The 15,573-nt window shown below is 38.0% G+C and overlaps 2 protein-coding genes across 13 annotated transcripts in view; one reads left to right on the top strand and one right to left on the bottom strand.

The window, feature by feature from the left end:
* tarbp2 (TAR (HIV) RNA binding protein 2) overlaps nucleotides 1–6,339 on the top strand; it is a 27,362-nt gene extending 21,023 nt beyond the window's left edge. For all 6 annotated transcript variants that reach the window (XM_020045125.2, XM_010905841.4, XM_020045127.2 and 3 more), the window contains 5 exons: nucleotides 1,616–1,691; nucleotides 1,888–2,005; nucleotides 2,274–2,401; nucleotides 2,607–2,799; nucleotides 4,422–6,339. In XM_020045125.2, the coding sequence (XP_019900684.1) occupies nucleotides 1,616–1,691; nucleotides 1,888–2,005; nucleotides 2,274–2,401; nucleotides 2,607–2,799; nucleotides 4,422–4,579 (673 nt within the window). In that variant the 3' untranslated portion in view covers nucleotides 4,580–6,339. The remainder of the gene's footprint in view (nucleotides 1–1,615; nucleotides 1,692–1,887; nucleotides 2,006–2,273; nucleotides 2,402–2,606; nucleotides 2,800–4,421) is intronic.
* Nucleotides 6,274–15,573, bottom strand: part of tespa1 (thymocyte expressed, positive selection associated 1) — a 21,167-nt gene continuing 11,867 nt past the window's right edge. For 6 of the 7 annotated variants that reach the window (XM_010905835.4, XM_010905837.3, XM_020045121.2 and 3 more), the window contains exons 11-12: nucleotides 9,671–9,758; nucleotides 6,274–7,427 (exon numbers count right to left, since the gene is read on the bottom strand). In XM_010905835.4, the coding sequence (XP_010904137.2) occupies nucleotides 7,330–7,427; nucleotides 9,671–9,758 (186 nt within the window). In that variant the 3' untranslated portion in view covers nucleotides 6,274–7,329. Of the gene's footprint in view, nucleotides 7,428–9,670; nucleotides 9,759–11,393; nucleotides 11,614–15,573 lie in introns of those variants that run through there. The other variant, XM_020045123.3, reaches the window with a different exon arrangement.

Raw genomic sequence — 15,573 nt, 5'->3', positions numbered from 1 at the left:
TTCTGCCAGAGTTGCACTATGGAGACAGTTCAGTTGTTTTGGTACCACAACAACATTAAAATGTAGCAATTTGTGCTTGGGTGTACCAGAGACATTAGTGAAGGTGTTCTGAGAGATGATTGGTTGGTAGACTAGGCAAGGAATAAGGTTAAGAAAATGTCTGGCCAATACTATATTTCCAGTATTATTTCTGGATCGATTAAGCGGAGCCAGCCAAGAAGAGCAACTGTCTCTTACTGAGTGACTGACTGACCCACAACCTTTTATTAAATAGCGTAGTGGTTAGAGACACGAACTGCCTTGCAGCGGACCGGTGTTCGAGCCTTGCCATAATCAAAACAAGTTATGCATCAGGATTTGTTCAGGATAGACAAAAACTTTGCTGGCTACAACCTTCAGTAGTTATGTTATAGTAAGCCTAAAATAATGTTTATATTGCGACTATTTCTGGTGGACTTTCGAAGTATGCATCTGTGCATGATTCTTGGGGTAATATACAGTAGATCACAACCCCTTGCGCAGTAAAAGAGGAGTTTCCACGATTCACTTGATTTTTCACTTGACGAAATTGTCAATTATCACCTATATTTAAAGTTATTGTATCAATGTCATTCATGAATTAAAGAAATTAACATTGTGCCATGAAATTAAATAGCTTTGGCAGTGTAAAGTTTATCTTCAGTCTCGCTAGCAAATTACTATTCTGAGTAGTAAATTAGTAGATACTAGTAAGCCTATTGCTGGTAATAAGCTGTTAAAACGGCCAGTGGCAAAAGCCATCAAGTTCATAGATGCTATTTGTGGTGGAAGTAAACGTAATAAGAAACATTAGTCAATTTAACACAGTGCTAAATGGTGTCTAGCGAAATACTCAAACTTGGCATGATGTGTGACAAAATGATCTAATGTTGAGATGCTATACCGACACTCAGCACACACACAGCTTAGTGGTGTAGTGGTTAAAGACAGCTTGTCACATGGGAGTCCCAGGTTTAAATCCACATTCATCCCTTCTAATTGCGGGCCGGCCAAAATAGGCTTGCCTGGTTCCTTGTTTTAGGACAATCAGCAGATGTCAATACCGATGTTTTGTTATTTTTGTACCTGTGAAGTAAATATGTAGGTTCTGATGATGTTTCTAATTTCAGCAAATAGAATACCTGGAAATACATTTAGTAAATAAAGTAGTAAACTTTATTAAAAAAAAGCTAATTTCAGATAATAAATAATAACAGTAAAACAGAAATAACTCGAGCAAAAAAAAAGTATTCTATTTCAAAGCAATCTGCCAATACCAGATAATACAGTATATATTTTTTGCCTATAATCGACCAATTAGGATTGCTGTCCAATATATCGGTGCATCCCTAGAGGTTATGGAATAAGGAAAGGAGAACTTGGATAAATCCAGTAGTTCATAACAGTGCATTGTCATTGACTGACATTAGAACCAATATTGACCCAGTTCTTTGTAGTTTTCTATTGTCAATGTGTCTATAAGGCAACAGGGCTATCAACGGTTCTGATTCAGGAGCTTTATGTACAGCCATATAGTTTTAATAGCTGTAGTGTCAGTCTTTGGTTTAAATAAGGTATTTGCTGTTTTCATGCTTAGCTCTACGTCAGAGATGAAGACTTCTGGAAGCAGCACGTCTCAACAGTCTGAATGCAACCCTGTGGGAGCTCTGCAGGTAAGATGCATCTTGGGACTTTGTGGCAATAATCATTAGTTGATATGCTGCTCTGTTTACATCTAAATGTACTGCATACGCTGTCAGTCTCTCAACTGTTTCTACCATACTCGCCTGTTTTGATGAGAAGTTAAGGATTCCCTCCACTTTAGTTGAGTAAAGTCAATATTACTTGATTTTTTTCCTCTCCTGAAAGGAGCTGGTGGTTCAGAAAGGCTGGCGTCTCCCGGAGTACACAGTCACCCAGGAGTCAGGCCCCGCACACCGCAAGGAGTTCACCATGACCTGCCGGGTTGAGAGATTTGTCGAAATTGGTAAATTTGACATTGGTTCCCCCCTTTCATTGATTGGTTTTTCCTATTTCAGGATGACTGGTAGACGAGAGAATGTTTAGTGCCTACAGCGAGTTCCAATTATGTGTAGCAACCTGATTAATCCAGTTAACTAATTACTCACCCTTCATTTGCCAGTTTGGACATGCTGCTCCTGGACACCATTTATGGAACAGCTAGGGCTACTTATTTGTCTGATTAAACGGTTTGATGGAATGATTCTCTGTGCATTACGCTCACGTTTCCACAGGCAGCGGAACGTCCAAGAAGCTAGCCAAGCGCAACGCAGCAGCCAAGATGCTGTCCAGGATCCATGACGTTCCCGTGGACCTGAGGAGCAGCCATGAGACAGAAGCAGAGGATGACACCTTCAACATGGTGAGATGTTCATTAGAGTATGAAGTCTATACATACTTTGACCTGTTATGCAGCAAGGTGTTATCGAGATCCTTTTGAATCAAATGGTACTCATTAAAGAATATTGCGGCTGTGCTTGTTTTGTCATACAATAGGTTCTGAATGAGTCTATGTAGGTACTTGTAGAAATCAAGGGAATTGTACCGTTGTGTCCTTTGTCTGGTAGCACATGGGCAGCAGGGCGGAGGCAGGGAAGTGCAAAGGTCTGGGCTGCACTTGGGATTCTCTAAGGAACTCAGCCGGGGAGAAGATTGTGCAGCTGAGGAGCCACCCGTTGGGCATGCCCAGCTCCAACTTCTGCTCACTGCTCCATGACCTCTCAGAAGAGCAGCGTTTTGACGTCAGCTACCTCGACATAGGTAGGTACTGTACCTCTGCTTTACCAAAAATGTTTTTATTCACTGTGAACTGATTAGGAGGGACCAGGCAATGGAGTTATTGATCGTTTTTATTCACTGTGAACTGATTAGGGGGAACCAGGCAATGGAGTTATTGATTGACCACCACTCATTACATCTGCATAATTGGAACAATTAAATTTAGTGTTGCTCCTACATGTCTGACGCACAAACAAGAAGTGCTTGAAGTGCTTAAAGTACTTGAGTTTGGGTCAGTAAGAAATGTCAGTCCTGGGATACATGGAAAATCACCCATTTCTGGACAAAGTCCTTGAAAAGCATTGAAATGAACACATTGCTTACATCAGAGTACAGTTTCGCCCCCTTGTTCTAAATTATTCAATCGCTGGAGATTTTTCAGAGCTGAGTCTGATTATCACATGCAATCTGCTATTCCTCTGAAAGCCGTCACAGATTATAGTGCTGTCCCTCTCTCATTGCTGCAATTTTTCTGTCAAAAAGGAGGGGTAAAGTTAAATGGATCCAGCAAGTTTGAAAATGAATCTTTACAGGTAGTTGCTTTTGATAGATGTGAGTAATATTAATCTTGAGCGAGTTGTGTTTAAGATTTAAATAAGAACATTTGTTTGTTGTGACTGTTCCTTGTTTAGACTGAAGCTAAAGTATCTGATGGCTCGCATTAACTGTGCCTTTATTGATGTGCTTACTGTAAGCCAGTGTCTCCCAACCTTTTTCAGTTACTGTACCCCCAAAATGTTTTTGCACTGCTTTCAATACCCCTGAAATACCCCCTCATGTTAATTTCACTAGTAAGTCTATGGTGTCATGAGTGTTTTCAAGTAACCCCTGTGGAGAGGCCAAGTACACCCAGGGGTCCTAGTACCCCTGGTTGGGAACCACTGCTGTAAGCAATGCACTGTATTGAACTTTTGCGTACTTATTATTGACACTTTTTTTGCCATACTACTCTTTGTACACCATTGAACCTATCAACACGTTTCAGCTTTTTCAACTATTCTGAACTTACAGTTATTGCTATGGCGACCAAAATTACAAAGTCAATGGGGCCACAAGTGTCATCACATGGCTGTGATGACACTTCACACTGCAAAATGATCAATAATTTAAATACATGAGTGAATACATAGGCTGGTTTACTTTCTAGATTCTTAAGTACAAAGATAATAGTTGATAAGTAGTATGGTGTTAATATGCTTTTTAAAGCTAATAAACAATATAGGGTGATATTACTTGGTTTAGGTGAAGTCCTGGAAAAAAGAAAATGGTGCTTAAAAAGTACTTGGAAGTCCTTGGGTTTGATTTTGTCAGGTCCCTTTGAACCAAGGGTTGGGAATTTGTACAGATTTGAACATGATAATACAGTAGAATAACTGATATAGCCGTCTAACTTGCCAAAAAATAGAAAATAACATATCTTGTAGAAATAGGATTTACTAAACGAATAAGCAAGAGACCAATTAAAGAAATGGCCTAAGATCAAAAGTGGTTCCAGGTTCCTTATCAAAGTTAACCGCCTGTTTCCCAGATCCTGCTTTGCAGTACAGCCCTGTTTTTTTTACTGTATTCAACCTAACTTTGGCCTGTGTAACTTTGTGTTCCAGAGGAGCGAAGCCTGAGTGGCCTCTGCCAGTGTCTGGTGGAGTTATCCACTCAACCGGTCACAGTCTGTCACGGCTTCGCCCCAAACCATGATGCCGCTCGTGCCAGTGCAGCCCACAATGCCCTGCAATACCTCAAAATCATGGCCGGGGGGAAGTGACTTTGCCTCCCTGGACCAACACAGGTGTCCATGGCCAACCTCAACTCTGGTCACTGGATGCCTACATTTGAGGGTCCTCTCACTAATGGTGGTCAAGGGGATGTAACTGTTGATTTACCCATGCGACAAGTTTATACAGAATTTTTATGTCGTGAGGGAGTTTAAATGTCTTTGCCAACTTGGCCCCTCACACAACCCCCGGAGCCTTCCTTTGTGTAAGTTACTTTTAATTCCTTAATGCCTCAAAGACATGGAATACCCCTTGTTGAAGCTTGATGAGGGGCTAGAACTCAAAGTTCTTCCGTGCCCCTGAAGATTCCCCATTGATGGTCACGCACTGTTTCGGCAGTTACATGCGTAGAGACAAAGACTGCATGGAAAAAGGCAGAAGATATTTTAAAAGAAAAAACATTTCACCTTTTAGTTATCACACCTAAAACGGTTTTCGTTGATTGATGAAAAGGCATTGTCTGCCTTTTCGTTACTGAAGACTTTGTGTATGACCAAGAACATTTGTCCCTCATTGTCACTTCACTTGGGTCACTGTTCAAGATGATGGTTTTGCCCCAAGTGAAATGTAATTTTGGAAATGTATATTTACTTCTCAGATTCTGAAATTGGAGCCCTATGTCCTTTTAATCAACTGTTTAACAATACTTTTTATTAGGCCTTTAGAAAATGTATCTGTGTAATATAATATTACAATGTTAGAGTAATGTTAAGGTACATGTTTTAAATTGAGTTTACATCTGCAGTACATTAGAGTACTGCAGATGTAAGTACTGATGTAAGTACTCTTTGAGTTTTAGTTATATTTTAATACTTTAGGTACTATACTAATAAATTTGTTAATTTTCAGACCCCACAAAAGTACATTTTATATTGTGTGAATAAATTGCTACTGTATATACAATTAGTAATTTTAGACATCAAATGTTTGAAGGCAACTTTGAGGCAATGTTATCTCATGGTGGCTTTCATTAAACCATATTCAGGGCCTTTCATTTTAGGAATAGAACTATTGTCTTAAATGTATAGTATTCTGTGGTCTTGTTGATTTTATCATGTCTAAAATAGAGCATCTAAATTAAATAAGACTATACTGATACATTTGATTGAATCATCAAGGCTTTTGAAATTTCAAAGGATGCTAGCGTTGGATTCGATAGAACATTTTAATTTGGTATTCTAATTGACTGGAATTAATACCAACCATATTTTATTTTTCTTCCACACCTGTTGACAAACTCTTTCTTCATCTACCTCTGCTGCATGCTAATTGTGTAACTTGAGCTCAGTATTCTCCAATGTTTTTTTCCAAGAGTTCAGATACATCGTTAACCCATCGTGTTTAATGTAGGTAAATGTCAAGTAAAGGATGGTTTTGATAAGCGATTGTATACTAAGCATGCTGGCCATAGAAGGGTACGTTCCTTTCTGGAATAGCTGTTGCATATTACTGCAGGATGTATAGCAATGGAATGAATAGAATAGACAGTCTTTACTTGAATAGAAACTTGTTTTAATCTCTTTCTGTGAATCTTTTCCTATCTTATAGGCTTAATATAGTTGGATAAAACAGGCCCCTGATGATTATATGGTTAACAGAGTGAGAAGTTTTGCTGAAATTCACAGCTGAATGTTTGGGATGTTCAGGAAAGTATTGCAGAAATACAAAGTAGAATTCAAACACAAATGTCCTATCACTGTTATAAATTGATTGATATGTTACTTTCTAAATAAAAATGTTTTTAAAAGTTGGTGCACATAAGTTGTAATTTAAGTCAGTTAACATTAATATACCCCATTTTAGCTTTGCATTACCTTTTATTAATATCTTAAATATTGAATTTTACAAAGACACAGCAATATTGATTGATTGTCATTAATAGTGTCTCTACATGTTCACAGAGGACAATCACAATTATAAACAGTGGGTTGAACCCTATATCAGATCACATATTAAGGGTATGACAAAACAAAATTGCTCTAATTGTTCATTTTTAATAGCGAAAAGGCACTTCCCAGGTTTGTGGTATATTGCTTACATACGGAGTACAGCTGAGAGAGGGTTTGAGCGCAGCCTAAAATTTTTAAAAAATCCAAGGAAGCTGAGATATAACTAATTATAATTTAAACAATGCTGAAAACTAAACAAAGGTCCAAAAATGGAAAATGATAAAACAAAAGTTTTGACTTTATGCCTCAGAGTACTTTTATATAATTTTTATTCCTGAGCACTTTGCACCTTTATGTTTAGTTTATTACTATTATACGCCAGCTGAGCGCTGTATCGAAGCACTCCAGGTTGGGTTGTGCGTAAGAACAGCTTTTAGCTGTAGGATATTGGCCATTACACCACACCTACTCATGCCTTATTTCTTTAATTAAACTGTGTGTTGATTATCTCCAGTGTAACATCTTTCGGGTAACAACTTGTTATACAATGAGTTGTTATATACAATTCATAATTTAATCAGTAACACTAACATGAAGGGAAGAAATACCTTTTAATATTCGACATGCCGAATATACCTCCAGTGGCTGAACTTGTTTTCAGTGTTTCTTGTGTTAACAATTCTCTGTTCAGTTCTCTAAAAGTTGTGGTGAGTTCCTGCCTGACCACAACGCAAAGATACTGCAAGTAATAGGTCACGTATCAGCCACATATATAGCAGTCTGTTGTGGCTCGCATCCATCAGCTGATTCAGTTGGTTGCTTGCACATTCATTTGGGCTGGAACTCCTCTCTCAGCTCTTGTCTCTTCCAGGTGAGTGGACTGAAGAGATGTCTTCATCAGCATAGCCACTACTGTCTGACTGCATGCTGTCACCTCGAACCACCAGACCTGTAGGAAAACAGACGGCCTGTTGTAAAAATGCATCTTTTGTCCTGATCTTGTGTAGATTCAGATTTTTTTGGTGTCCACAGGTGCAGACACATTCTACTATGGGCTGAGTGAGGGTTTTTCCCTCGTACCTTGTACTTATTCATTTTATTAATTAGGACATCCCCTCACCTGGTTGACTAGGTCTTAATTGGATACCAATTGAAAATGAAAAAAAAACAAGAACCAACCCTCCGTGGAATGGGTTTAACACCCTAATGTAGACCATTAAAATATGCATTGTGATCAAGTGTTAACAAAAGATCTGGATGAAAGAGGAAGATATAATCGGGGTTAATTCAGGTCTCAGTGAGAAACAGACTGATTCTCAATCAAACCTCTTCCCTACTGACTTGAATGGAGTGCTCTTTGTAGTCACATGTTGATGATGAAACTCAGAGTGGGATTTCTACAGAGAGGCTAGGGGTTTAATTTGTTTTAGAAGACATACATGTTAACAACTGAGCAGTTAAGCTGTATTGTATGTGTCAAGCCTTGACATCACACAAACATGTCATATTTGAACCTATCCCTCCACTAGTACTGTGCATTATGGGAATCCACTTCTGCTGATAGTCTTTATTGCACACCAGCTGGAAGAGGCCACTGGATGGTCTATTCACACCATACACCAGTGTTTCCTGGTCCTCTGGACCCCAAGGGTTGCACTTTTCTGTTTTTGCCCAAGCACTCACACCTGATTCAAAATAAAGACTTTGTAATGGGTTCATTACATCAAAGAAGTGTGTAAGTGGTAGGGCATCATTTGAATCAGGTGTGTGAGTACTAGGACAAGAAGAAAAAAAATGCCAGGATTGGGAAACAATGCTCTACACCCTGATCATTTTAATTCATTTAGCTTTGGGACACTTGCAAATAGATTGTGTGAATGGAGGTTTGAGTGAGTAGGGGTCCAGTTGGGATTTAGCAAGACACTTGCTGGGATTGACACAATTTATGTTACATAATTTAGTTTGAACATATAGTGAGACATTTTTATAGTGAGTAGTTAATATTTCACTCAACTGAACTACAGTCCAATATATTTTGTAACAACATTCTTTAAAGAGCTCTATATTAGAAAAAATGAACTGTCCTCCTAGAAAATTGTTTTGGGTAGTACAAACATAATATGTAGTAGTTTCTCTTTTGATCTACACTATTCACATGGATGGCCTATTTTATAATCAAAATGGAAAATATAGTCAAAGAAGTTTGCATTTCTAAAAGGAGAAACAACCACCTTGTATTTTATTTTACATTGTATTTGGACATTTGGCATTCCAACTCAGGCCCACATACAGAAATGACCTCAACTCATGTGAACTCCTTAAATACCTTTGGAAGTCAGTTGCTACTGATTTGAAAAAAATATAGTTACAAAGCCACGCTGTAAGGTCAATCAAACCCTTGAACAAGCACAAAGCCTACATCAAAGTATTACTGCCTGCAGTGTAGTACTTCCTAGAATTAAAAATGCATTTGTTCAGAGATCAGCCTACACTTTGCTCAACATTTCCTGTTAGGTGGCATTTTCAAAGAATGAGAATGGAAAAACCACCTTTTCCACCTCATTCACCCAAGTTTACTTAGCTATCTAAATGAGGACAAAGAAGTTGATATCCCTGAATAAAAAAATCCTGATCTTGCACAAAAGCTTAACCTAACATTCATTTTAGTAACCTAACATGTATGCCTAAACTGAAATGTCCTTAATTTCTAACCCCTAAACAACCCATAACGCCTAACTGGAACGTTCATTATTTAAAACCTTTTTCTGACTTGACCAGTTTGAAGATGTTATTTTCCAGTTCATTTTGTAAAAAAAACGTTCCTGTAAAATGAAAGTAAAAGTCATAATCTTTCTCTAAACAACTCCTTTGGTAGTGAGCTTATGTACAAAAAATAAATTAGCATCAGCAGAATATGACAATCATGAATCTAGGGTTGAAAAATTCAGCTAACTTTCATCAATTGTCAGTCCCTAGGGACATGTCTGGTCAACAAATGAAAAGCACTTATTGGGCTGAAAAAATATTATGACACATTGTATCAAAGTTTGTTCATTCAGTCCCTCTAGCAAAAACTACTTCACATGATGGCTAGTTGGCAATAGCAACCATCTGGATGAAATTGAGTTTTTGCTACACGCTGGCAACATAATCAGATTTTTGCAACACTCAATGTAACAATCATGAACTTACCTTTGTTTTGACTGACAGAAGACATTAGCAAAGAGGTTGACATAACTGTTTCTTGCTGTCCAAACTCTTCCTCCCCTGCACTATGCAACTGTTGTAATAAAAAATAAAAAAAATGGTCAGGGGAACATGCAATACATGTCAGGTAGCTCAGGGTGGACAAGTTGTCGACTACATCAGCCTTTCTTAAACAGATTTTTGCCAGGGACCTACAAATTATGGGCTTCTTCCCCTGAGGAGAGGAACAAAGTCAAAATATGGTCCATCAAGTAACTCCATTCTTTATTTTAGGACACATTGGGGCTATTGGAAACCATTATGTTCCCATATATATATATATATACATATACACATATACAGGTGCTGGTCATAAAATTAGAATATCATCAAAAAGCTGATTTATTTCAGTAATTCCATTCAAAAAGTAAAACTTGTATATTATATTCATTCATTACACACAGACTGATATATTTCAAATGTTTATTTCTTTTAATTGTGATGATTATAACTGACAACTAATGAAAATCCCAAATTCAGTATCTCAGAAAATTAGAATATTACTTAAAACCAATACAAATTTTTTTTTTTTTAGAAATGTTGGCCAACTGAAAAGTATGAACATGAAAAGGATGAGCATGTACAGCACTCAATACTTAGTTGGGGCTCCTTTTGCCTGAATTACTGCAGCAATGCAGAGTGGCATGGAGTCGATCAGTCTGTGGCACTGCTCAGGTGTTATGAGAGCCCAGGTTGCTCTGATAGTGGCCTTCAGCTCTTCTGCATTGTTGGGTCTGGCGTATCGCATCTTCCTTTTCACAATACCCCATAGATTTTCTATAGGGTTAGGGTCAGGCGAGTTTGCTGCCCAAGTGGCACCAGGTGCCTTCAATATTGAACCTTTTCACAATATTCTAATTTTCTGAGGTACTGAATTTGGGGTTTTCATCAAAATCATCAAAATTAAAAGAAATAAACACTTGAAATATATCAGTCTGTGTGGAATGAATGTATACATTATTCAAGTTTCACTTTTTGAATGGAATTACTGAAATAAATCAACTTTTTGATGATATTCTAATTTTATGACCAGCACCTGTATATTAGCGGTGTAACGGTACACATATCCGTACCGTTATGTACAGGGTGTTGGGTTCGGTACGCGCTGTGTTCCGAATCAATAGACTTGTTTTAACTATGCAGATCACTTTAAACTCAGTGTCCCCCCATAGACATATTTTGGAGCCGTATCTCAGCAATTGAAGTAGCCTAGCACAAGCTGCCTCGTAAATAAATATGGCGAACACTAACCACAAGCCAGATCTTGAGGACGCTCGTGTATCCTTGCACTTTGGGAAAACCTCATAATTAATACAATTAAAATATATGCTAGAATTGCTTCTAGTTTACATTGTCATGTATATTTTTTCTTTTTGTATTTAATGCTTTATATTTTTCTTGAAGCTTACTACATAGATGTTGAGTGCCATGGTCATACTGTTTTGCCTCATTAAAAAATTAAGAGACCACTGCACCTTTTTCTTTCCAAAAACGTCAAAAGGGAGGTTTTTGAGTGAGGAACAGAAGGGTTAGAATTAAGAGACTACTGCAAATTGAACGCTTCTGTTCCTCACTCAAAACTTTCCTTTTCAACTTTTTTGGTGCAGTGATCTCTTAATTTTTCTGGAGCTGTGTATATATATATACACACCGATCAGCCATAACACAATGACCACCTGCCTAATATTTTGTAGGTCCACAATTTGCCGCTAAAACAGCCCTGACCCGTTGGGGCATGGACTCCACTAGACCTCTGAAGGTGTGCTGTGGTATCTTGCACCAAGACGTTAACAGCTGATCCTTTAGGTCCTGTAGGTTGTGAGGTGAGGCCTCCATGGATCGAACTTGTTTGTCCAGCACATCCCAAAGATGCTCGATTGGATTGAGATCTGGGGAATTTTTGTAAAACAATATTTTTTGGTATATTTTGTCCAGTTGTTTTGTACAAATAAATACTCTAAATGACAATATTTGTGTTTGGAATTTGGGATTAATTCTGTCAGTAGTTAACAGAATAAAACAAATGTTCATTTTACTCAAACACATATCTATGAATAATAAAACCAGAGAAACTGATAATTTTGCAGTGGTCTCTTAATTTTTTTCCAGAGCTGTACATACTGTGGGGAGAACAAATATTTGATACACTGCCGATTTTGCAGGTTTTCCTATTTACAAAACATTTAGAGGTCTGTAATTTTTATCATAGGTACACTTCAACTGTGAGAGACAGAATCAAAAACAAAAATTTACAGAAAATCACATTGTATGATTTTAAAATAATACATTTTCATTTTATTGCATGACATAAGTATTTGATCGCCTACCAACCAGTAAGAATTCCGGCTCACACAGACCTGTTAGTTTTTCAAAAATATAGCTTTCTGGTCTAAACTCCACTTGCCGTGTTTGGAGGAAGAAGGAGGATGAGTACAACCCCAAGAACACCATCCCAACCGTGAAGCATGGAGGTGGAAACATCATTCTTTGGGGATGCTTTTCTGCAAAGGGTACAGGACAACTGCACCGTATTGAGGGGAGGATGGATGGGGCCATGTATCGCAAAACCTGAAGGATCTGTAGAATGTCTGTATGGAGGAGTCAAAATCCCTGCTGCAGTGTGTGCAAACCTACGGATATGTGTACCGTTACACCTCTAATATACAGGTGCTGGTCATAAAATTAGAATATCATCAAAAAGCTGATTTATTTCAGTAATTCCATTCAAAAAGTGAAACTTGAATAATGTATACATTCATTCCATTGATATATTTCAAGTGTTTATTTCTTTTAATTTTGATGATTTTGATGAAAACCCCAAATTCAGTACCTCAGAAAATTAGAATATTGTGAAAAGGTTCAATATTGAAGACACCTGGTGCCACTTGGCCAGCAAACTCGCCTGACTATAACCCCATAGAAAATCTATGGGGTATTGTGAAAAGGAAGATGCGATACGCCAGACCCAACAATGCAGAAGAGCTGAAGGCCACTATCAGAGCAACCTGGGCTCTCATAACACCTGAGCAGTGCCACAGACTGATCGACTCTATGCCACGCTGCATTGCTGACAACTAATGAAAACCCCAAGAACTACAGGAAACGTATGATCTCTGTAATTGCAAACAAAGGTTCCTGTACCAAATATGAAGTTCTGCTTTTCTGATGTGTCATGCAATAAAATGCTAATTAATTATTTAAAAATCATACAATGTGATTTTCTGGATTTTTGTTTTAGATTCCGTCACTCAAAGTTAAAGAGTACCTATGATATAAATCAGACTTCTACATGATTTGTAAGTGGGCAACACTGCCGATTTTGCAGGTTATCAAATACTTGTTCTCTCCACTGTGTGTATATATATATTTATATACACACACAGTTAGGTCTGGAAATATTTGGACACTGACACAATTTTCATAATTTTGTCTCTGTATGCCACCACACTGGATTTGACATAAAACAACCAAGATGTAATTGTAGTGCAGACTTTCAGCTTTAATTCAAGGGGTGAACAAAAATATCTTATGAAACGTTTAGGAATTGCAACCATTTTCATACACAGCCCCCTTATTTCCGGGTCTCAAATGTAATTGGGCATATTAACACAATCATAAATAAAATTTAGATTTTTTAATACTCTGTCGATAATCCTTTGCAGGCAATGACTGCTTGAAGTCTGGAATGCTTGGACATCACCAAACGCTAGGTTTCTCTGAATATGGCTGAATCTGAGCAGACAGTATATCCCTTTACACTTCAGAATTCATCCGGCTGCTTCTTTTCTGTCACATCATCATTAAACACTAATGACCCAGTGCCATTGGAAGCCATGCATGCCCATGCCATCAACACTGCCTCTGACGTATTTTACTGATGTGGTATGCTTCGGCTCATGAGCCGTTCCAATCCTTCTCCATTTTTTTTGTACCCATCATTCTTTGTTTCATCTGTCCAAGAAAGGCTTTTTTAGATGCTTTTTGGCAAAGTATAATCTGGCCTTTCTATTCTTGAGGTTCATGAATGGTTTGCACCTTGTGGTGAACCCTCTGTATTTGCTCTTGTGAAGTCGTCTCTATATGGTAGACCTGGATAATGATATGCCTACCTCCTGGAGAGTGTTCTTCACTTGGCTGCATCTTGTGAAGGGTTTTCTCTTTACCATTGGAAAGGATCCTATGATCGTCCACCACTATCGTCTTCTGTGGACGTCCAGGCCTTTTTGTGTTGCAGAGCTCAACAGTGTGTTCTTTTTTTCTCAGAATGTACCAAACTGTTGACTTGGCCACTCCTAATGTTTTTTTTGGAGCCTAAGGATGACTTGTTTCACTAACATTGAGAGCTCCACAGACCATGTTGTGGGTTCACAGCAACAGCTTCCAAATGCGAATGCAAAACCTGGAATCAACTCCAGACATTTTACCTGCTTAATTGATGAAGAAATAACAAAGGAACGGCCCACACCTGTCCATGAAACCAATTTTGATGTCCCTTGAAAAAGAGGGGGCCAATATTAAAGAGTTGTAATTCCTAAACCCTTCCTCCAATGGATATGAATACCCTCAAAATAAAGCTGAGAGACTGCACTTAAAGCCCATATTCATTATACAACTGTAACTTGAATATATTTTGGTAAACAGCCAAAATAACAAAACTTGTGTCAGTGTCCAATTATTTCCGAACCTAACTGTATGTATACACTGGTCAACAGTCTGCGGTCACTTAGAAACATCTTGTTTTTGAAAATAAATTATGTTTTGTCCATTAAAATAACATCAAATTCATCAGAAATACAGTGTAGACATTGTTAATGTTGTAAATTACTACTGTTGCTGGAAATGTCAGATTTTCAATGGAATTTCTACATTGGTGTACAGAGGCCCATTATCAGCAACCATCAGTCCTGTGTTCCAATGGCATGTTTGTTAAACCATGTTTATAATTTTAAAAGGCACATTGATCATTAGAAAACTATTTTGCAAGTATGTTTGTACAGCTGAAATATGTTATGCTGACTAAAGAAGCAATAAAACTGGCCTTCTTTAGACTACTTGAGTATCTTGAGCATTAGCGATAGTGGGTTTGATTACAGGATCAAAATGGCCAGAAACAAAGTTTCTTCTGAAACCCTATTTTCAATCTATTTTTGTTCTGAGAAATTAAGGTTATTCCATGCGAGAAATTCACAAGAAACTGAAGATCTCGTACCACCCTGTGTACTACTCCCTTCACAGAATAGTGCAAACTGGCTCTAACCAGAATAGAAAGAGGAGTGGGGGGTCCCGATGCAAATACATTAGAAGAGCAGGAGGACAAGTACATTAGAGTGTCTAGTTTGAGAAAGCAATGTGGTGGTCTGAGGATGTGTTGGTGGTGGTTAAGAGTGGGATTTGTACAGGGTAAAAGGGATCTTGAAGAAGGAAGACTATCACTCCATTCTGAAACACCATGTCATACCCTGTGGATGGCACTTGATTGGAGCCAATTTCCTTCTACATCAGGACAATGACCCAAAGCACAGCTGCAAACTATGCAAGAACTATTTAAGGAAGAAGAAGTCAGCTGGTATTCTGTATTCTATGTGTTCAGAAGACCAGTGTGTCAATACCAGTGGGCTGTGTATTCTTTACACAGAATCCAGATCAGATGGACAAGGATTTTGCTACAGTCCTTTTTAACGTGTCCTACAGATATTGTTTCTGATCCTGAGAACCATAACCTTAATTCAAAGGGTCATAAATGCTAATAACTGCAAATGTTTAAAAGCTATATTTACATTTACTAGGACTAAAATTGAAAGTACTCTGTATGTGCCCACTGTTAAATAGCACACTTTAGTAGATATTTG

This window comes from Esox lucius, chromosome 17 (assembly GCF_011004845.1).
Source record: "Esox lucius isolate fEsoLuc1 chromosome 17, fEsoLuc1.pri, whole genome shotgun sequence".
NCBI classification, from domain to species: Eukaryota; Metazoa; Chordata; class Actinopteri; order Esociformes; family Esocidae; genus Esox; species Esox lucius.
Note: the sequence above shows the minus strand (reverse complement) of the source record. Positions and strands in the feature narration are given on the sequence as shown.